Source organism: Hyla sarda, chromosome 9 (genome assembly GCF_029499605.1).
Source record: "Hyla sarda isolate aHylSar1 chromosome 9, aHylSar1.hap1, whole genome shotgun sequence".
NCBI lineage: Eukaryota > Metazoa > Chordata > Amphibia > Anura > Hylidae > Hyla > Hyla sarda.
Genome location: NC_079197.1, coordinates 172,639,572 through 172,662,934, shown reverse-complemented (window position 1 = coordinate 172,662,934; position 23,363 = coordinate 172,639,572). Strand labels below are relative to the sequence as shown.

Here is a 23,363-nt window from a genome sequence, read left to right as displayed (position 1 = left end):
CTTATATGAGTTTTACATTTACACCCTTCACTGTACAGTAAATACAGTGCCTTGCAAAAGTATTCACCCCGCTTGATGTTTTTCGTATTTTGGTGCCTCACAACCTGGAATTAACATGGATTGTTTGAGGATTTTGATCATTTAATTTACAGAACATACCCACAACTTTGAAGATGTTCTTTTTTTTTAATTATTTATTGTGAAGCAAACAACAAATAGGACAAAACAACAGAAAAAGTCAATGTGCATAACTATTCACCCCCTAAAGTCGATACTTTGTAGAGCCGCCTATTACGGCAATCACAGCTCCAAGTCGCTTTGGATAAGTGTCTATGAGCTGCCACATCTTACCACTGGGATTTTTGCCCATTCCTCATTACAAAACGGCTCCAGCTCCTTCACGTTGGATGGAATCTTTAAGTCTGACCACAGATTTTTGATTGGATTGATATCTGGGCTTTGACTAGGCCATTCCGACACATTGACGTTTCCCCTTAAAGGGGGTACTCTGCTGCTCCGAATGTTCCGAACTCTTAGAGCCGGCGCCGGGAGCTAGTGACGTCATACCCCTGCCCCCTCAAAGCAAGTCTATTGGAGGGGGCGTGACAGCCATCACGCCCCCTCCCATAGACTTGCATTGAGGGGGCGGGGTGTGACATCATGAGGGGGTGGGGCTATGACGTCACGAGCTCCCGGCGCCGGCTCTAAACATTCAGAACATTTTGTTCCAAACGCCGAGCAGCGGAGTACCCGTTTAAACCACTCTCGTGCTTCTTAAGCAGCGTGTTTTGGGTCATTGTCCTGCTGGAAGGTGAACCTCCGTCCTAGCCTCAAATCATGCACAGAGTGCTACGGGTTTTGCTCAAGAATATCCCTGTATTTAGCACCATCCATCTTTCCCTCAACTCTGACCAGTTTCCCAGTCCCCACAGCATGGGGCGACCACCATGTTTCACTGTGGGGATGGTGTTCTTTGGGTGATGTGTTGGGTTTGCGCCAGACATAGCGTTTTCTTTGATGGCCAAAAAGTTCAATTTTAGTCTCATCAGACCAGAGCACCTTCCTCCATACATTTTGGGAGTCTCCCACATGTCTTTTCGCAAACTCACAACGTGCCTTTTTGTTTTCAGCTGAAAGAAATGGCTTTCTTCTGGCCACTCTGCCATAAAGCCCAACTCTATGGAGCATACGGCTTATTGTCGTCCCATGTACAGATCATCCAGTCTTTGCTGTGGACTCTGCAGCTCCTCAGGAGTTACCTTAGGTCTCTGTGCTGCCACTGATTAATGCCCTCCTCGCCCGCTCCGTGTGTTTTGGTGGGCGCCGTCTCTTGGCAGGTTTGCTGTTGTGCCATGTTCTTTCCATTTGGTTACGATAGATTTGATGGTGCTCCTGGGGATCATCAAAGATTTGGATATTTTTTTTATACCCTAAACCTGACTTGTACTTCCCAACAACATTGTCTCTTACTTGTTTGGAGAGCTCCTTGGTCTTCATGGCAGTGTTTGGTTACTGATGCCTCTTGCTTAGGTGTTGCATCCTCTGAGGTGTGTATATGTAATGACAGATCATGTGACACTTAGATTGCACACAGGTGGACATCATTTCACTAATTATGGGACTTCTGGAGGTAATTGGTTGCACCAGAGATTCTTATGGGCTTCCTAACAAAGGGGGTGAATAGATACGCACATGACAATTTTCTATTTCCTATTTCTAAATAATAGTTTTATTTATATGTATTTTTCTCATTTCACTTCACCAACTTAGACTATTGTGTTCTGATCCATCACATTAAATTCAGATTAACAAAACATTGAACTTAAGGCTGTAATGTACCAAAATACAAAAAAAGTCAGGGGGGGGGGGGGGGGTTGAATACTTTTGCAAGGCACTGTATAAAAATTTTTTGTAAGATATTTCAAAACCTGTGCAGAGAAAAGGTTGACCAGTTGTCCATAGCAACCAATCAGATCGCTTTTTTCATTTTTAAAAAAGACCACGGAAAAATGAATCGATCTGACAGGTTGCTATGGGCAATCGCCCCCCCCCCCTCCCCCCCCTTTCCATTATACAAAAAAAGTGCAAAAAAAAGATAAACATACCGTATTTTTCGCCCTATAGGACGCACCGGTGTATAAGATGCACCCAATTTATAGGTGCAAAATCTAAAAAAATAAAGATTCTGAACCCAATAGTTGTCTTCAACCTGCGGACCTACAGATGTTGCAAAACTACAACTCCCAGCATGCCCGGACAGCCGTTGGCTGTCCGGGCATGCTGGGAGTTTTAGTTTTGCAACATCTGGAGGTCGGCAGATTGAAGACCACTGCATAGGAGGTAATGCTCACGTGTCCCCGCCGCTCCGGACCCGTCACCGCTGCCCTGGATGTCGCTCCATCGCTGTCGCCGTGTCCCCGTCGCTCCGGAACGTCTCCGCTGCCGGCCAGGTATCCTCGCTCTCCGTCGCCGCCATCACGTCATTACGCACACCGACGCACGTACGCGACGACGTGATGACGAGGAAGGAGAGCGCCGGCCATACAGGGGATCCCGTCACGGAGCAGACACCGAGGAGGCAGGTAAGGTCCCTCCCGGTGTCCTGTAAGCACTAACCCGGCTATTCAGTCGGGCTGTTCGGGACCGCCGTGGTGAAATCGCGGCGGTCCCGAACAGCCAGGTTAGTGTCACTTTCCCTTCAGACGCGGTGGTCAGCTTTGATCGCCACGTCTGAAGGGTTAATACAGGGCATCACCGCGATTGGTGATGTCCTGTATTAGCCACCGGTCCCGGCCGTTGATGGCCGCAGGGACCGCCGTGATAGGTGTGTATTCGCAGTATAAGACACACCGACTTTCCCCCCCCCAGTTTTGGGGAAGAAAAAGTGCGTCTTATACGGTGAAAAATACGGTATGTGGCAAAAAAAATTTAATGAAAAGTGATCAAAAATTCTGTGGTCATACAGCCCTGTGCACAGAAAATAGGGGTCAGAATACAGAGGTGTTTTTTTTTTAACCCCTTAAGGACCGAGCCCATATTGGCCTTTAAGGGGTACTCCGCTCTTAAACATCTTATCCCCTATCCAACGTCTGATAGATGTCTGATCTTGGCTGCGGCACCCCAGACATCCAGTGCACCGGGCGGAGGCTCGTGACGTCACTCCTCGCCTTCTAAAACTCATAACTCTCTTATATTTCCCATATTAGGCCTTGTTTTTTGCATCACCAATTATACTTTGTAATGACATCACTCATTTTACCATAAAATGTACGCTGCAACCCAAAAATATTATTTATGTGGGGAAATTAGCAATTTAGCAAATTTTGGAAGGTTTTGTTTTCACGCTGTACAATTTACGGTAAAAATGACGTGTTTTCTTTATTTTGTGGGTCAATACGATTAAAATGATACCCATAATTATATGTTTTTTTTTTTTTTTTTTATAATTGTACCGCTTTAACAAAATCTCAAACTATTTTAATAAAATTAGTATGTTTGAAATTTCACTATTTTGACCACCTATAACGTTCTAATTTTTATGTATACGGGGCGGTATGAGGGCTAATTTTTTCGCCATGATGTGTAGTTTTTTTTAGGTACCACATTTTCTTATATTTTACTTTTTAATCACTTTTTATAAATTTTTTTGGGAAGAAAATTTGACAAAAAAAGCAGCAATTTTGGTCTTTTTTTTTTTTTTGCGTTTACGCTGTTTACCATACGGGATAATTAAGATTATATTTTGATAGCTTGGACATTTAGGCACGCAGCAATACCAAACATGTTTATTAATTGTTTTATTTTACACTTTTTGGGGTACATTTTCATTGGGGGAGGGGATTTTTCACATTTTTTTAAAACATTTTTTATGTCCCCATAGGGGACTATTTATAGCAATCATTTGATTGCTAATACTGTTCAGTGCTATGCATAGGGCATAGCATTGATCAGTGTTATCGGCGATCTTCTGCTCTGGTCTGCTCGATCTCAGACCAAAGCAGAAGACCCCTGGAGACGGCCGGAGGCAGGTGATGGGACCTCCGGCTACCATGCTGGTTGATCGAATCCCAACGGCAGTGCTGCGGGCGATCCGATCATCCATTTTAAGTGCCGCACTGCCGCAGATGCCGTGATCTGTTTTGATCACGGCATCTGAGGGGTTAATGGCGGACATCAGGGCGATCGCTGACAGCAGCCGGGACCTGCCGTGCATGAGGTGAGCATCGGTCCGGTGCTAGTGGTCATGTACATGACGTAAATGTATGTCATGGTGCACCAAGTACCACCGCCCCATGACCTACATTTAAGTCCGATGTTGTTAAAGGGGTACTCCGGTGAAAACCTTTTTTCTTTTAAATCAACTGGTGGCAGAAAGTTAAACATATTTGTAAATTACTTCTATTAAAAAATCTTAATCCTTCCAGTACTTATTAGCTGCTGAATGCTACAGAGGAAATTCCTTTCTTTTTGGAACACTGATGACATCACGAGCACAGTGCTCTCTGCTGACATCTCTGTCCATTTTAGCAACCATGCATAGCAGATGTATGCTAAGGGCAGCGTGGTGGCTCAGTGGTTAGCACTGCTGCCTTGCAGTGCTGGGGACTTGGGATCAAATCCTACTAAGGACAACATTAAATAAAGTGTTATTATTATTATTCTAATAACATCAGCAGAGAGAACTGTTGTGCTCGTGATTCCAAAAAGAAAAGAATTTCCTCTGTAGTATTCAGCAGCTAATAAGTACAGGAAGGATTAAGACTTTTTTATAGAAGTAATATATAAATATGTTTAACTTTCTTCCACCAGTTGATTTAAAAGAAAAAAGGTTTTCACCGGAGTACCCCTTTAAGGTTAAAAGCAGTAAAATAATAAAAAAGTGTGTAAACATGGGTAGCATTTTAATCATATTGACCCACAGAATAACCTTCGAAGGATGCAGGGCGTATATGTTAGCCCTACGTCCGCTCCTGTTCTATGACACGTGCCCAGGAGATGAGCGTGCGTCATATCGGGATGGTCCCAACGGCTACCGATCTGGGTGACGCCAGCATTAACTCTTTAGATGGGGCTTTAGATTTAATACCGGCTGAGAGGATGGCGGTAGGGCCCTTACCTGCCTTCATGCCATCAGATCAGCGCTCCAGGAAGCCATGACAGCCATTGATTTTGTAGTGAAATGACTGATGTCATATAAAAAAGATAATGTAAAAAAAAACAAAAAAAAAAAAAAAAAACAGCAAAAATAATAAGAAAATAATAAAAAATATATAATGGTTAATTTCCCTACATTATGCAATACTTTCCCACAAGGATCCTACGTGGACTCTGAGCCGACACTTTCTGTTGGATAAAATTATAAATCTGTAAATCCGATGGTTTTGTAAACTTAACCGAGGACACGCCCCCTTTTCTCAAACCCTAATGCAAACTGTAGGGTCTTTGGGTTTGATTCTGATTTTCTGGCCCATGTGAGGCAAAATTTTGGTGCAAAGGAGAAAGAAAAAAGAATGCTGGAGTACCCCTTTAACCTCTTAAGGACCAATGACGTTGTGGAACGTCATGGCACCCTGGGCTTTAAGGACCAATGACGTTCCACAACGTCATGGCGTTTTCCGGTCTCTGTCGCTCGCCGGGCAGAGATCGGAACCGGGTGCCTGCTGAAATCCTTCAGCCAGGACCATGCTAAAGAATAGGAGCGAGGTGGCAAGCCTGCCACCTCCTCCGATCCCCTGCGATCTGACGGTTAGTTAACCGACCAATCGCAGGAGGGGGGGCGGTTACTTCCTCCCGTCCTGCCCGGCCCCTTGAAGTCCGGAGAGGACGGGAGGAAGACCGGAGGACGCGGCGGGGGACGGGGGAGTGCTGGGGACCGGCCCCGGTACTTACCTCGTCCCTGAACACCCGGATCCCGGCGGCGGAGACGGCGGCGGCGGAGACGGCGGCGGCGGCGACAGGTGAGTAGATCTTCAGCTGCGGTCGGGCCCTTTACAGCAATGCACGTTGCCGTAAAGCGACATGCATTGCTGTAATGGGACCCTGTAAACTACAACTCCCAGCATGCCCAGACAGCCCTTGGTGTCTGGGCATGCTGAGAGTTGTAGTTCTGTAACATCTGGCCCTTCAGATGTTGCAAAACTACAACTCCCAGCATGCCTGGACAGTTTTGGCATACTGGGAGTTGTAGTTTTGCAACATCTGGAAGGGCACAGATTGGGAACCACTGTATTAGTGGTCTGCAAACTGTAGTCCTCCAGGTGTTGCAAAACTACAACTCCAAGCATGCTGGGAGTTGTAGTTCGACAACATCTGGCTTTAAAGATGTTGCCGAACTACTACTCCCAGCATGCCTGAGAATGCTGATAGTTGTGGTTTTACAACAACAGGAGGCACACTGGTTGGGAAACATTGTCTGTTTCCTAACTCAGTGTTTCCCAACCCGTGTGCCTCCAGCTGTTGCAAAACTATAACTACCAGCATGCACTGATAGACTGTGCATGCTGGGAATTGTAGTTTTGCAACAACTGGAGGTCCCCCCCCCCTGTGAATGTACAGGGTACACTCACATGGGCAGGGGCTTACAGTGAGTATCAGGCTGCAAGTTTGCGATGCAGCAAATTCTGCGCGGCAGCTCAAACTCGCTGTAACCCCCGCCCGTGCGACTGTACCCTAAAAACACTACAGTACACTACACGAACACAAAATAAAATAAAAAGTAAAAAAACACTACATATACACATACCCCTACACAGCCCCCCTCCCTTCCCCAATAAAAATGAAATCGTCTGGTACGCCACTGTTTCCAAAATGGAGCCTCCAGCTGTTGCAAAACAACAACTCCCAGTATTGCCGGACAGCCGTTGACTGTCCAGGCATGCTGGGAGTTTTGCAACAGCTGGAGGCACCCTGTTAGGGGTATTCTACGCCAGTGATTCCCAATGTCCACCCCTATGCAAATCCCTAATTCAGGCCTCAAATGCGCATGGCGCTCTCTCACTTTGGAGCCCTGTCGTATTTCAAGGCAACAGTTTAGGGCCACATATGGGGTATCGCCGTACTCGGGAGAAATTGCCTAACAAATTTTGGGGGGCTTTTTCTCCTTTCACCCCTTATGAAAAGGTGAAGTTGGGGGTCTACACCAGCATGTTTGTGTAAAAAAAAAAAATTTTACACTAACATGCTGGTGTTGCCCTATACTTTTCATTTTGACAAGAGGTAAAAGGGAAAAAAGACCCCCAAAATTTGTAATGCAATTTCCCCTGACTACGGAGATACCCCATATGTGGGCGCAAAGTGCTCTGGGGGCGCACAACAAGGCCCAGAAGGGAGAGTGCACCATGTACATTTGAGGTGATTTGCACAGGGGTGGCTGATTGTTACAGCGGTTTTGACAAACGCAAAAAAAAAAAAAAAACACATGTGACCCCATTTCGGAAACTACACCCCTCACGGAATGTAATGAGGGGTGCAGTGAGAATTTACACCCCACTGGTGTCTGACAGATCTTTGGAACAGTGGGCTGTGCAAATTAAAAATTTTGTACAGCCCACTGTTCCAAAGATCTGACAGACACCAGTGGGGGGTAAATGCTCACTGTACCCCTTGTTACGTTCCTCAAGGGGTCTAGTTTCCAAAATGGTATGCTATGTGGGTATTTTTTGCTGTCCTGGCACCATAGGGGCTTCCTAAATGCGACATGCCCCCCGAGCAAAATTTGCTCTCAAAAAGCCAAATATGACTCCTTCTCTTCTGAGCATTGTAGTTCGCCCGTAGTGCACTTCAGGTTAACTTATGGGGTATCTCCATACTCAGAAGAGATGGGGTTACAAATTTTGGGGGGTATTTTCTGCTATTAACCCTTGCATACATGTGAAATTTGGGGGGAAACACACATTTTAGTGAAATTTTTTAAACATTTCTTTACATATGCAAAAGTCGTGAAACACCTGTGGGGTATTAAGGCTCACTTTATTCCTTGTTACGTTCCTCAAGGGGTCTAATTTCCAAAATGGTATGCCATGTGGGTATTTTTTCCTGTTCTGGCACCATAGGGGCTTCCTAAATGCAACATGCCCCCCAAAAACCATTTGTGAAAAACGTACTCTCCAAAATCCCCTCGTCGCTCCTTCGCTTCTGAGCCCTCTACTGCGCCCGCCGAACACTTTACATAGACATATGAGGTATGTGCTTACTCGAGAGAAATTGGGCTACAAATATAAGTATACATTTTCTCCTTTTACCCCTTGTTAAAATTCAAAAATTGGGTCTACAAAAACATGCGAGTGTAAAAAATGAAGATTGTGAATTTTCTCCTTCACTTTGCTGCTATTCCTGTGAAACACCTAAAGGGTTAAAACGCTGACTGAATGTCATTTTGAATACTTTGGGGGGTGCAGTTTTTTATAATGGGGTCATTTATGGGGTATTTCTAAGATGAAGACCCTTCAAATCCACTTCAAACCTGAACTGGTCCCTGAAAAATTGTGATATTGGAAATTTTGTGAAAAATTGGAAAATTGCTGCTGAACTTTGAAGCCCTCTGGTGTCTTCCAAAAGTAAAACCTCGTAAATTTTATGATGCAAATATAAAGTAGACATATTGTATTTGTGAATAAAAAAAAATATATATATATATGGAATATCCATTTTCCTTACAAGCAGAGAGCTTCAAAGTTAGAAAAATGCTAAATTTTCAATTTTTTCATCAAATTTTGGAATTTTTCACTAAGAAACGATGCAAGTATCGACAAAATGTTACCAATAACATAAAGTAGAATATGTCACGAAAAAAACAATCTTGGAATCAGAATGATAGGTAAAAGCGTCTTAGAGTTATTAATGCTTAAAGTGACAGTGGTCAGATGTTCAAAAAACGCCCTGGTCCTAAGGTGTAAAATGGCCTGGTCCTTAAGGGGTTAAAGGTTCCGAATGATGGAGCCAGCGCCGGGAGCTCGTGATGTCATAGCCCCGCCCCCTCATGACGTCACACCCCACCCCCTCATGACGTCACACCCCACCCCCTCAATGCAAGTCTATGGGAGGGGGCGTGACTGCCGTCACGCCCCCTCCCATAGACTTGCATTGAGGGGGCAGGGCTATGATGTCACGAGCTCCCGGCTCCATCGTTCGCAACAGTTTGTTCCAAACGCTGAGCAGCGGAGTACCCCGTTGTCTTTGGGATCTGATATGGTACCTGTGAGATGAGCGTACTCTCTGGCAGCTGGGTCCCCGGATGCCTCTGCAGGATTCTCACCAATGGACGATCCAAACGTTCTCGTACAGTGAGGTCAAGGCTGGAGACCGGGCCCTGTTACCATGGACACAGAAGTATCAATGAACCCGCAGTCTCATTGTTAGCATGCCCACTATTTCCATAAATCCCCATTAGATATAAGGAAGGGTACTGTGGTATAGCGGGGTGTGATGAGGGCAGATGTTGTTACCCTAGGGGCAGATAGCATTAACCTTTTGTATTCGTGACGCCAGGGCGTGGATTAGCTTAAAACCACCCGAAGGTATACCACTGGATCCTGGGCTAGGCACGGGGACAATAATAACTCTGACGCTAAGTTACGGACAACGGTAGCTTTACTGAGGGTAGACAGATGGTAAAGTCTATACAGTTCAGCCAGGGCCCAAGGAGGTGACCAGTGACTCAGACACCCTAAAGGGGTTATCCAGGAAAAAACTTTTTATATATATATATATATATATATCTCAACTGGCTCCAGAAAGTTAAACAGATTTGTAAATTACTTCTATTAAAATATCTTAATCCTTTCAGTACTTATGAGCTTCTGAAGTTGAGTTGTTCTTTTCTGTCTAAGTGCTCTCCGATGACACGTGTCTCGGGAAACGCCCAGTTTAGAAGCAAATCCCCATAGCAAACCTCTTCTACTCTGTGCAGTTCCCGAGACAAGCAGAGATGTCAGCAGAGAGCACTGTTGCCAGACAGAAAAGAACAACTCAACTTCAGCAGCTGATAATTATTGAAAGGATTACGATTTTTTAATAGAAGTAATTTACAAATCTGTTTAACTTTCTGGAGCCAGTTGATATATAAAAATGTTTTTTTTTTTTCCTGGAATACCCCTTTAAGGGCTTGCTGGGACTTGTAGTAGGACTGGACAATTGAATGCAGACCACGCTGACTTGACAGATGACAGGGACTGATTTGACTCATAAAGCTGTGACTTTAGCTTTGGCTGCATTCACACCACGTTTTTGCTATATACAGTTCCCGTATACAGTTTCAAGTTAAAAACCGTACGGAACCGTATAGAAAACCGTAGGCATTGACTTAACATTGTAAACCGTATGTCAGGCGCATCATCCGGTTTAGTCCGTTTTGCATCCTATACGGTTTTGTACTTTTTTTTTACCTGTACCCAAAACCGTAGTCAACCTTGTTTTTTGGTCTGGGTGAAAAACTGTATTAAACTGTATACGTTTAAAAAAAAAAAAAATATTTTAACATGGGAGTCAATGGGAACCGTACAGACCCGTATGTGCGTACGGTTCCATCCGGTTTGCACCAGACGGTTTTTGACTTTGCACATTTTTTTTTCTGGGAATTTCAATCAAACAAGTGAAACTTTATTCAAAATGGAGAGAAAAGTTAAAAATGTAAGTTTTATTCTTAAAAAATAGATGCAACCGGACATCACTTTTCAAACTGTATACGCGTTGGAATTTGTACACACGTTTTGATACAGTTTAGTCCGGTTTTGAGGAATCCGTTTTTCATCAAAAACCTGATACGGGAACTGTATTGCAAAAACGTGGTGTGAATGCAGCCTAACTTGAAATGATGGGGACTGCAGGACTGGACTTTGAGGTCTCCAACACTCTGGACACACACACTAGACAAGACTGCACTGGACCTCAGCAGAAGAGAGAGAGCGAAGCTCCAAGAGAGAGAAGCTCCACCCAGGGCTTATATGGGGGAGACTAGCAGGGAGCCCATAGGTCACTCTTATGGTCACCTGATCACTGGTACCTCCTGGGTAACAATCACATGACATAACTCTTAAAGATACAACACATTTTATAATACAATACACTGCAGAACATATGTACAGGGGGGAAAGAGGTACATGGGGCCTCGGGGACACTGAAGGGAGGCTGCCTGACAGGACAGCAAGGGTACTGGGCAACATCTCCCTTACTGGGCCACCACAGTACCATGTACTGTTATACAAGTAACCACCAAGCAATCTATTTGCAGACATCTTTTCCCCAACATACAGCCATTTGTTGACATTGTGATCTTCCTCCCACCAGCCGTGCTGGGACAATGGGGTCGGGACACTAACCATCTGTATCTGGTGACCGGCCTCCGTCTCATCGTGAATTCTCTGCTGCCTTTGGGTCATGTTCTTCACGTCTCCAGACGTCAATGTTAAATCCTCCTGAAACGCAAAGTCAAGTCAGAGAATTTGTAATGACCGGGGTGTGAAGATCGATTGACCTACAATGCAAAATAGGGTCTCCAAGTATGAAGCCCGGGACAGAGGTGACAAAACGTCCTCCCCCCCTTATAGTCTTTACATGAACTCTATAACACATTTTCGTATAGAAGGTTTTAGTGATTCCTGTAATGTTCCTGGTGGTCTATAATATGTTTTAGCCTATATCTACATATTTATGTATAAACTTTAGGTTAAATGTATGGTGTAATTAACCCCATAAGGACTCAGGGTTTTTCCGTTTTTGCACTTTCGTTTTTTCCTCCTTACCTTTTAAAAATCATAACCCTTTCAATTTTCCACCTAAAAATCCATATTATGGCTTATTTTTTGCGTCACCAATTCTACTTTCCAGTGACATTAGTCATTTTACCCAAAAATTCACGGCAAAACAGAAAAAATCGAAGAAAAAAGCCATTTTGTAACTTTTGGGGCTTCCGTTTCTACGCAGTGCATATTTCTGTAAAAATGACACCTTATCATTATTCTGTAGGTCCATACGATTAAAATGATACCCTACTTATATAGGTGATTTTGTCGGACTTCTGGAAAAAATCATAACTACATGCAGGAAAATGTATACGTTTAAAATTGTCATCTTCTGACCCCTATAACTTTTTATTTTTCCACGTACAGGGTGGTATGAGGACTCATTTTTTGCGCCGTGTTCTGAAGTTTTTAACGGTACGATTTTTGTTTTGATCAGACTTTTTGATAACTTTTTATTCATTTTTTAATGTTATAAAAAGTGACCAAAATACGCTTTTTTGGACTGCACACACTACACACACTGATCATTGTTATCCCATAGGGACCTATAACACTGCACACACTGATCTCTTATGCTGATCACTGGCGTGTATTAACACGCCTGTGATCATTGTTATCGGCGCTTGGCTGCTCCTGCCTGGATCTCAGGCACGGAGCAGTCATTCGTCGATCGGACACCGAAGAGGCAGGTAAGGGCCCTCCCGGTGTCCTGTAAGCTGTTCGGGATGCCGCGATTTCACCGCGGCGGTCCCGAACAGCCCGACTGACTAGCCAGGATACTTTCACTTTCGCTTTAGAAGCGGCGGTCAGCTTTGACCGCCGCTTCTAAAGGGTTAATACCGCACATTGTCGAGATCGGCGATGTGTGGTATTAGCCACGGGTCCCGGCCGTTGATGAGCGCCGGGACCGACGCGATGTGGCGGGAGCCGGCGCAGGACGTAGATATATGTCCTGCATCATTAAGGGGTTAAAGGGGTACCTTTCATTAAAAAAAAACTTTTGATATTTTATAGATTAATGTATGCAGAATAACTTTCCAATTGCATGTTATTAAAAAATATGCTTCTTTCTATTTAATTTTCCACTTTGAAAAAAATTACCACTAGAGGTCTCCCTACCAGTCCTGGCTGCAAGCCTTTTTTTTTTTTTTTTTCTTTTTATAGATTTCAGACTCATGCTGGAGTCCTAAATCTCAGACTGCAGCCGGGACACAGACAAGCTCAGCACTGCTCCTTGGCAGATTTAGGACTGAAATCTATTTTTTAAAAAAAGGGCTTGCGGCCAGGACTGGTATGGAGACCCCTAGTGGTAATTTTTTCAAAGTGCAAAAATTAAAGAGAAAAAAACCATATTTTTTTTAATAACATGCTATTGGAAAGTTATTCTGCATACATTAATCTATATAATATCAAAAGTTTTTTTTTTTTTTATGAAAGGGGTATTCCAGGAAAAATCTTTTTTATATATATCAACTGGCTCCAAAAAGTTAAATAGATTTGTAAATTACTTCTATTAAAAAATCTTAATCCTTTCAGTACTTATGAGCTTCTTAAGTTAAGGTTGTTCTTTTCTGTCTAAGTCCTCTCTGATGACACCTGTCTTGGGAACCGCCCAGTTTAGAAGAGGTTTGCTATGGGGATTTGTTTCTAAACTGGGCGTTTCCCGAGACATCAAAGAGGATTTACACAGAAAAGAACAACCTTAACTTCAGAAGCTCATAAGTACTGAAAGGATTAAGATTTTTTAATAGAAGTAATTTACAAATCTGTTTAACTTTCTGGAGCCAGTTGATATATATATATATATATAAAAAAGTATTTTTTCTGGAATACCCCTTTAAGCCATGGAGGAGAGAACTTTTTTTGGGACTGCTTATAAACCAATTTGAATTGTTTTTATTTACTGACACTGATAAAGATGCATTTGGATTATACTGTGGTGTTCTGTGTAGGTCTGCAGAACAATTTAAAGGGGTACTCCGGCGCTAAGACATCTTATCCCCTATCCCAAGGATAGGGGATAAGATGCCTGATTGCGGGGGTCCCGGCGGGACCCCCGCGAGCAGGCATCTTATCCCCTATTCTTTGGATAGGGGATAAGATGTCTTAGCGCCGGAGTACCCCTTTAACTGGTGAATATAAGCCCTATAACAAGTGTTGAGAGTCAGCAGTAAGCACAAAATAGAAGTATAATCTCCATATATAGGGATCTGTCTGCACACATTTATGGACAGTATTTGTTAATCTCCCGACCCATAATGTACCCAGATGTGGCCGCTCTCCTCCGCCTTCTTGTACAGCGCCTGGGTAACGCTCTCCTTCAGTTCTCGACGATCCCCTGGTTTCTGCCAGTTAGGAGGTTGGGTGTTTCTGAAATTTTTGCACGTGACAAGAGCGCTGCCGATGGCCATCTGACAGTCTTACAAGTCAATTAAGTGGGAAAAAACGTTAAAACTAAGAGAATTTAAGAAACCTAAATTTTATCAATGACTAGCTGAGTACGCAGTGCAACAATGACTCTCTCGTCCTCATATCCCATACTTATACCCGTCCTCATATCCCGTCCTCATATCCCGTTCTCATATCCAGTTCTCATATCCCGACCTCATATCCCGTCCTCATATCCCGTCCTCATATCCAGTGTTCATATCTCATCCGCATATCCAGTTCTCATATCCCATCCTCATATCCAGTTCTCATATCCCATCCTCATATCCCGACTCTATATCCCATCCTCATATCCAGTTCTCATATCCCATCCTCATATCCCGTCCTCATATCCCGTCCTCATATCCCATCCTCATATCCAGTTCTCCTATCCCGGCCTCATATCTGACCTCATATCCCGTCCTCATATCCGATCCTCACATCCAGTTCTCATATCCCATCCTCATTTCTCATCCTCATATCCTGACCTCATATTCCAACCATATATCTTGACCTCATATCCCGACCTCATATCCCAATTTCATATCCCATGCTCATATCCCAACCTCATATTCTGTCCTCATATCCTGATCTCATATCCCAACCTCATATCTCAACCTCAAATCCCGTCCTTATATCCTGACCTCAAATCCCGTCCTCCTATCCCGACCTCATATCCCATCTCTATATTCTGACCTCATATCCTGTCCTCATATCCTGTCCTCATATCCCAATTTCATATCCCGTCCTCATATCCTGACCTCATGTCCTGTCCTCATATCCTGACCTCATATTCAGGACTCATATCCCGACCTCATATCCCAACCTCATATCCCGTCCTCATATCCCGTCCTCATATCCCGACCTTATATCCCACCCTCATATCCCGACTCTATATCCCGTCCTCAGATCCCATCCTCAGATCCCGTCCTCAGATCCCGTCCTCATATCCCGACCTCATATCCCATCCTCATATCCCGACCTCATATCCCGACTCTATATCCCGTCCTCATATCCCGACTCTATATCCCGTCCTCATACCCCGTCCTCATATCCCGTCCTCATATCCCAACCTCATATCCCGACCTCATATCCCGACCTCATATCCCGACCTCATATCCCGTCCTCATATTCAGGACTCATATCCTGACCTGATATCCCGACCTCATATCCCAACCTCCTATCCCGTCCTCATATCTCGTCCTCATATCCCGACCTCATATCCCATCCTCATATCCCGACTCTATATCCCGTCCTCATATCCCATCCTCATATCCCGTCCTCATATCCTGACCTCATATCCCATCCTCATATCCCGACCTCATATCCCGACTCTATATCCCGTCCTCATATCCTGACTCTATATCCCGTCCTCATATCCCGTCCTCATATGCCGACCTCATATCCCGACCTCATATCCCGACCTCATATCCCGACCTCATATCCCGTCCTCATATCCCGTCCTCATATCCCGACCTCATATCCCGACCTCATATCCCGTCCTCATATCCCGACTGTATATCCCGTCCTCATATCCCGTCCTCATATCCCGACTCTATATCCCGACTCTATATCTCGTCCTCATATCTCGTCCTCATATCCCGTCCTCATATCCAGTCCTCATATTTTGACTTTATATCCCGACCTTCTATCCCGAGACTACTTGATGTGATCCCTGGTACCTGTGTTTTCAGGACCCAGAAACTTGATGCCACCAACTTGGTCTTGCGGAATCTGTTGTGATCGGCCGTTCTCACTGATGATGTCCAAGACTCGTCCCTTTTCTTTACAAAACTCCAAGAGCTTCTGACGGTGAGAATAGAGAACCTGCGAGACCACAGGAAAATGGAGTCAGATGGAGATATACAGCAAAGAGGATGAGGAGTATACAGTATACAGCATTTCATGTACTCCCGATATCTAACTCAGAAGGTCTATACCACCTAACCACCAAGAACCAGGAATTAGTCAGTGACCATATATTACAGTGGTCTCCAAACGGTGGACATCCAGCTGTTACAAAACTACAACTCCCACCATGCCCGGACAGCCAACGGCTGTCCGGGCATGTTGGGAGTTGTAGTTTTGCAACAGCTGGTAGTCCACAGTTTGGAGACCCAGTATTTATCATAACCAAGAGGGAAGACCAAGTTAATTCTTAAAGGGGTACTCCGGTGGAAAAACTTTTTTTTTTTTTCTTCTTTTAATCAACTGGTGCCAGAAAGTTAAACAGATTTGTAAATTACTTCTATTACAAAATCTTAATCCTTCCAGTACTTATTAGCTGCTGAATACTACAGAGGAAATTCTTTTCTTTTTGGAACACAGAGCTCTCGGCTGACATCACGACCACAGTGCTCTCTGCTGACATCTCTGTCCATTTTAGGAACTGTCCAGTGCAGCATATGTTTTCTATGGGGATTGTCTCCTACTCTGGACAGTTCTTAAAATAGACAGAGATGTCAGCAGAGAGCACTGGGGTCATGATGTCAGCAGAGAGCTCTGTGTTCCAAAAAAGAAAATAATTTCCTCTGTAGTATTCAGCAGCTAATAAGTACTGGAAGGATTAAGATTTTTAATAGAAGTAATTTACAAACCTGTTTAAAAAAAATAATAATAAAAAAAAGTTTTCCACCGGCGTACCCCTTTAAATATCCTGTATATAGTGACCTGGAGCTCTCTGGAGATTTCCTGTAGCTGATTCTCTGAATGTCTCTTCAGGTCATGGAGTCCTTTCTTCTCTTCTTGTAAAAGATGATCAACTTTATCCGGATACTGGAAATAAAGAAGCGTTAGTAAGTGATGGACTACAACAAAATGGCTGCCACATTTTGACCTGTTTTATGTATTAATATATATATATATATATATATATATATATATATATATATATATATCTATATATATATATATAATGGTATCATGCACCACAAGGACATACATTAGGTCCACCTGTTCTATTGCTTGTTAACACAAATAGCTAACCAGCCAATCTCACGGCAGCAACACAATACAATTAGGCATGTAGATCTGGTCAAGACAACTTGCTGAAGTTTAAACTGAGCATCAGAATGAGTTGATACAAGTGACTATGAACGTGGCATGGTTGTTGGTGCCAGATGGGGCGGTCTGAAGATTTGTGGGATTTTCACCTACAACCATCCCCAGGGTTTACAGAGAATGGTCCGAAAAAGAGGAACTATCCGATGAGCAGCAGTAGTGGAGAGGAAAATGCCTTGCTGAAGTCAGAGGAGAATGGGCGGACTGTTTAGAGATGACAGAAAGGCAACAGATATTCACATAACCACTGGTTACAACCAAGGTCTGCAGAATATAATCTCTAAATGCAGACTGTTGAGACCCAATTAGCTCCTAGCAGGCTATAACTACCCCTCCCCCTTATTACAATAATTAATTAAATAATAACTGACACAACAACAATTTAACTTTTCCGTGGGTGGGAATCGGCCACAGCTTTATTTATAAAATTACTTTTATAAATAACAATTTAACTGTAACAAAGACACCGATTGGCTTCTTACCAACCCGAGAGGTGCTGCCACACTGTCCTGTGTGGAGGTCTACCCCGGGTTGACCCCGCTTTCACCGTCTTCTTACCACCACGGAGGAGACCAGTTAGCCCTACACTGGGCTCCGACCCCCACCCAAGAGAAACTGGATAGCCAACACCTGGGGCCACCTCAGCCCCCCGGCACACCCAAAACATTTCCTCTCCAGGAAATCCGCCCAACACATTTCCTATCCAGGAAATCCGCTCAACACATTTCCTCTCCAGGAAATCCGAGGTACCTGCCACCAGGACCATTTTTTTAAATTTTTTTATTTTTTTTTTAAATTTTTTATTTATTTTTTTTAATTTTAAATAACCCGTGTGAACTTCTCTCTCAGACTCGCCCATACACCGAAGAGTGCTGCAGCACTCGCACCACCTTGCGGAAAGCCGCTCTTAAAACAAAAACACACATGGGAAAGATCAAACTGGGCGAAAATAGCAACATAACATGCAGAACGCCCGCGCCCCACGTGCAGCGCTACCCTCTCCGGAAACCCCATCCACCTCCGCCGGCCCCGATACAAAAAGAGAGCAAATCCCGAACTCACAAAACAGTCATGCACGGACCCTCATGGAGCACGAGCTGCGTCTCCCGGATCGCCTAAACAGTCTCGGACCGACGGGCCTTTTTATTTTTTATATTTTTTATTTTCTTTTTTAAACTTTTTCCATGAAACGCAAAAAATAGGCACCCAAAAAACACGGACACCCAAGTCCCATGGAAGAAGACGAGGAGAAAGAAAAAGTGCCCCATCCACATAGCCCTGAAAAAAGCTAGCGCAAAATCTCGGATCAGAAAAATTACGCAAAACGACAACCAAAAACCCGACCCGCAGCCGCCACCAAGCGACCCAAAAATGATAGGAAAAAACCGGTCGCCGACAGCAAGGCCACCCACTCGTGGGCCCAGCCCCTATGTATACACCACCCGCAAAGCAGAAAGAAAATCACCCCCTGCCATGTGCAGTGCGCCAACCGCACCCCACTGGATCGCAGCACAGCGGGAAAGCCAACCAACTTTTTTTTTTTTTTTTTATAGGTGATTCACATTAACAGGTGAAGATCCCAGCATCACATACTCAGAATGTTATTTGGATACACTGAGAACACTGCCCAAATCTCGAAACTCCTAGGAGAGGTGACACAGCAGATAACTTCCGTTATCACATCCTATTAAAACGAAACAGTAAAGCAAACATCAGAGCCTTATAAGGTTACATCAAGGGGCATTCCAGGTATGGAAACCAATATTTTAATTTTTTTATTTTTTTAAGTTTTTATCCGCCGTCCACAGACCCTCTGGAACCTCCGGGACCCTCCTCGACTGTAGACATCCCAGCCTCCACACCAACACTAACCACTCGCAAGCGCCGTACCGTGAGTGCGACCAAACCGCAGGAGCCACCAAAGCGGACCAAGAATTACACCACTCTCCCCAAGGACCCACGGGCCGGCCGCACAAGCAACCCTCCGGAACTACAGCCAGAGAAAACGGGACAAAACGTCAACACCCAATACCGACCACAGGGAGCGTAGCCCTGAAAGAAATCGTAACTCCAAACAGCGAAGCACTAGATGCAACAGGCAGAGCACAGGAAGAAAACACGCCCCCTGATCACTCAAATCACACACCAGAAAAGAAGAAAAGCATCACAAAAGTAGCGCGCAACCAAGCACAGGGGCCATGCCAACCCACACAGTAACGTTACAAGTCTAAAACATGAGCTGCCGAAGCAAGCACCCAAAGTCCCACAACCAACACCAAGGGAAAAGCTCAAACAAAACCCCAAGCATGGCAGAAACCCACCGCAGCACCACTGGAAAACCAAACACCACAACAACCGACCCAACCAGCCACAACAGAGAACAGAGCGAGCTCCCCGTGCGCTGCAATGGGGAACTGAAAGCAGGCCAGTCCACTGCCCAACTCCTGAAAAAACCCCAACCAACCGAAATGTCAGCCCATAGCGTACCAGGGGCACATATGCGGGGGCACAAATACCAGACACCCTCGGTGGCCAGAGACAACCTGCAGGAAAAAACTCCGCCCAGAACCATAATCCATGCGGAACACACAGTAAACCAGCAAGGACCGGAACAGGGGCACCTAGCGAGCCCCGAGGAAACCAAAACAGAGAAAACGCAAACACTCCCCGTACACAGGAAAACTGCAGACCAACGCCACACGGCATGCGGAAGACTACAACAAACCACACCCCAACAAGCGTAGAGCACAGGAGAAACCCCCACTGGAAAAACCACCACAAACAGAAGAACCCACAAGGAAAGACAAACTGAAACCCAAGCAAAACCTATCCACCGCCACATCAGCTAAAGCACCCAGCACGACATACAGGAGTCCCATACCTACCAGAGATCGGGAGCAAAACAGGAGAAAACATCAGACAATACACTAGGACAAACAGAGCAGCGGAGAGGGACTACAACTAGTGACGGAGAGAAACACCAAACCAAGGGGGGAGAAAACCAAAAGAAACAAAACCGTAACTGGGTGCCACCGATTCAGGATAAGGAACAAGCCTCAGGAGCTAAGTCCACAAAACCCGGTCATCCAGAGCGTAAGGCCAAAAGACCACTCACCTAAGTGAGCACCGCAGAAAATGATACCACACCAAAGCACCCCGTCAAGAAGAGACGTACCCAACTCACAACCAGAGACCAACATAGACATACACCTATATCCGAGACCCAAACCCACCAAACACACAGGAACAAAAGGCGGATACTACCCTGAACAGCCATAAGCACACTAACCGGGGAAGGAGAGGGCACCAACCCAACCTAGCCAGCTGAAGACAACTGGCCTGCCAAAGCCCCAAGAGCAGGCACGAAAATAGAGCCACCACTGCCCCCCGCAACAGAACGCTCACTAAGTCCAGAAGATGGAGAAGGCACAAAAGATGGAGGAACCACTTCACCACCGCAGGCGTGGGACAAGGCACGCTGGAGACCACCTGGTTGCGGGTACTCTGCCGCCGCCCGGAATGGCGCCGGGAAACCAGCAGCAGAGGAGAGGTGATGGAGGGTTTGGGGTGCAGTGGCTGCAAGAACCATGCGCCGTGATCTGAAGTTTACAGCGGTACCATTGTCGTGTCAATTAGAGTTGTGATTATTTATTCATTTTTTTTTATTTATTTATTTATTTATTTTTTACGTATAAAAAGCGACCAAAATACGCTATATGGGACTGTAGAATATATATATGTAATTATTAATTTGCGCTTACACCGCAAACCGTGCAATCAAATGAGGATATATAACTTGATAGTTCGGACATTGACGCACGTGGCCTTTGATACCCCATGCGTATGTGCATTGAAATCTACATAGTTTGTACTTTTTCATATCATTGTTATTTATTATTTATAATTTTTTATTTATCTATTTATATATTTATTTATTCATTTATTTATTTATATTTTTTTTTGTTAATTCATTTATTTATTCATGAATTGTTATTTATTTATTTATTTATTTTTTTGGCGCGTACGCCATTGAAGGAGTACTGCAATCGAAGATATATTTAAATAGTACGGACATGTACGCAAGCAGCGATACTGTATAGGTGCATATGCTTGATGTAATACAGATATTTATATTTTATTTAATTATTTTATTTTATTTATTCAGTTATTTAGTAATTTATTTATTTATTTATTTATTATTATTATTATTATTATTATTTGATTGATTATTATTGATCTTCATAATTTTTTTTATTTTTTTTATTTATTTATTTTTATTTTTCTTTTTTTGTGTGTGTGTGTGCAATGCTATAGCTCCCATAGGGAGCCACAACACTGCACACACAGTACCTAACACAGATCACTTGCCATGTATTAACATGGCAATGATCTGGGTCATCGGTGATTGATTGCTCAAGCCTGAATTTCAGGCTTGGAGCAATCAATCCACGAGCGGACGCGCAGGAGGCAGGTAAGTGACCCTCCTGCTGCGTTCCAGCTGATCGGGACATCGCGATTAATCGCGATGGTCCCGATCAGCCCGACTGAGCAGCCGGGACGCCCGTACATACATTCAGATGCGGCGATCAACTTTGATCGCCGCATCCAAAAAGGTAATGCCGGACATCTGCCCGATCGCCGATGTCCGGCATTAGCATGGGTCCTGGTTGCTAATAGCAACCGGGACCCCGCGGCTATGATGCGCGCTCAACTTGTGAGCGCGCAGCATAGCTAGGGACACGCAAATGGACGTTAATAAACGTCCATTTGCGCAAGCCCGCAAAAAACAGCAGCAGCCACCCAGGGGGCCGCCACCGCAGCGGAGGGGACAGTAACAGGGGAAAGAGGCAAAGCGCGCTCAAAAGGAGCACGCATGAGAAAGGGGCTCGGGCCAGGTAAGAGGATTGAAGGAACGGGCAGAGAAAAGGATGAAAGGAAGGGGCAGGAGATTAAAGGAACGGGCAGGAGATTAACGGAACGGGCAGGAGATTAACGGAATGGGCAGGAGATGAAAGGAACGGGACAGGGAAGGGGATTAAAGGAACGGGCAGGACAGGGGGAAGGAGAGCGGGACTGTGAGAGGTCCGCCAGCCTCCCGAACCCAACGCCAGGGTGCAACAGGAGGGGAGGCCAGCTCAGCCACAAACGAGCATGCCAGCCCTCACCCTCCTGCTCCATCCGGGCCATAATATAAGGGGCAGATACATACCAACCGGCAGACAAAACTCCGGGTCCTGGGCAGATTGAGGGGGGAAGGGAGGCACCCGAGCTATAAATACCCAGGGGAGGGCCTCTGAAAGCCCGGGAAACTATTAAACCCCTGATTGGTGCACTCCTTCCCCCCTACCCATGGGACATACCACTGTAGCCACTGGCAAGTTTTACAGGCGGGGGGAGGGGGCTAAAAAACCTTGCCTGTACATTTCTTAACCCCTTAACTGTTCACCAGTCAGGGGGCAAGCTAGTTATGCACAGCTTGCTCCTCCACAACAAGTTCGACCTTGAAGCAGATGGGCTACAGCAGCGAAAGACCACAACGGGGGCCACTCCCAGGGCCGGCTCTGTCTATAAGAAAAGTAGGCAGCCGCCTAGACTGCCTTTTTGATGGGGGGGGGGGGGCGCTGCTCTGCCTGCCGCATGAGGAGGAGGTTTGTTACAGTGTGTCACCCCAGTAGTTAGGTGGGGCATGTCAAAGGGTGGAGTCAAGGGGGCGGCAAAATTGGCTTTTGCCCAGGGCGGAAAAAATCCTTGTATCGGGCCTGGCCACTCCTGTCAGCTGAGAACAGGAAACTAAGGCTCCAATTCACACAGGTCACCAAGACTGGAGAATGGAAGATGGGAGAACGTTGTCTGAGGAGTCTCCCTCCAGCTGTGACATCAGGTGACAGGGTCAGAATGTGGTGTAAACCATATGAAAGCCATGGATCCATCCTGCCTTGTATCAGCGGGTCAGGCTGGTGGTGGTGTAATGGTGGGGAGGGGGAGGGGGGGGGACACTTTCTTGCCACACTTTGGGCCCCTTGGTACCAACTGAGCCTTCTATAAACACCACAGCCTCCCTGAGTATTGTTACTGACCATGTCCATCCCTAAATTACCACAGTGGACCCATCTTCTAATACACAGATAGAGCTGGAGG

The 23,363-nt window shown here is 45.0% G+C and overlaps 1 protein-coding gene across 4 annotated transcripts in view; it reads right to left on the bottom strand.

The window, feature by feature from the left end:
- Positions 1-23,363, bottom strand: part of TEKTL1 (tektin like 1) — a 42,078-nt gene that overhangs the window by 6,736 nt on the left and 11,979 nt on the right. For 3 of the 4 annotated variants that reach the window (XM_056538974.1, XM_056538973.1, XM_056538972.1), the window contains exons 3-7: positions 16,809-16,940; positions 15,848-15,992; positions 14,003-14,157; positions 11,316-11,411; positions 9,194-9,307 (exon numbers count right to left, since the gene is read on the bottom strand). In XM_056538974.1, coding sequence (XP_056394949.1) covers positions 9,194-9,307; positions 11,316-11,411; positions 14,003-14,157; positions 15,848-15,992; positions 16,809-16,940 — 642 coding nt within the window. The remainder of the gene's footprint in view (positions 1-9,193; positions 9,308-11,315; positions 11,412-14,002; positions 14,158-15,847; positions 15,993-16,808; positions 16,941-23,363) is intronic. The other variant, XM_056538975.1, reaches the window with a different exon arrangement.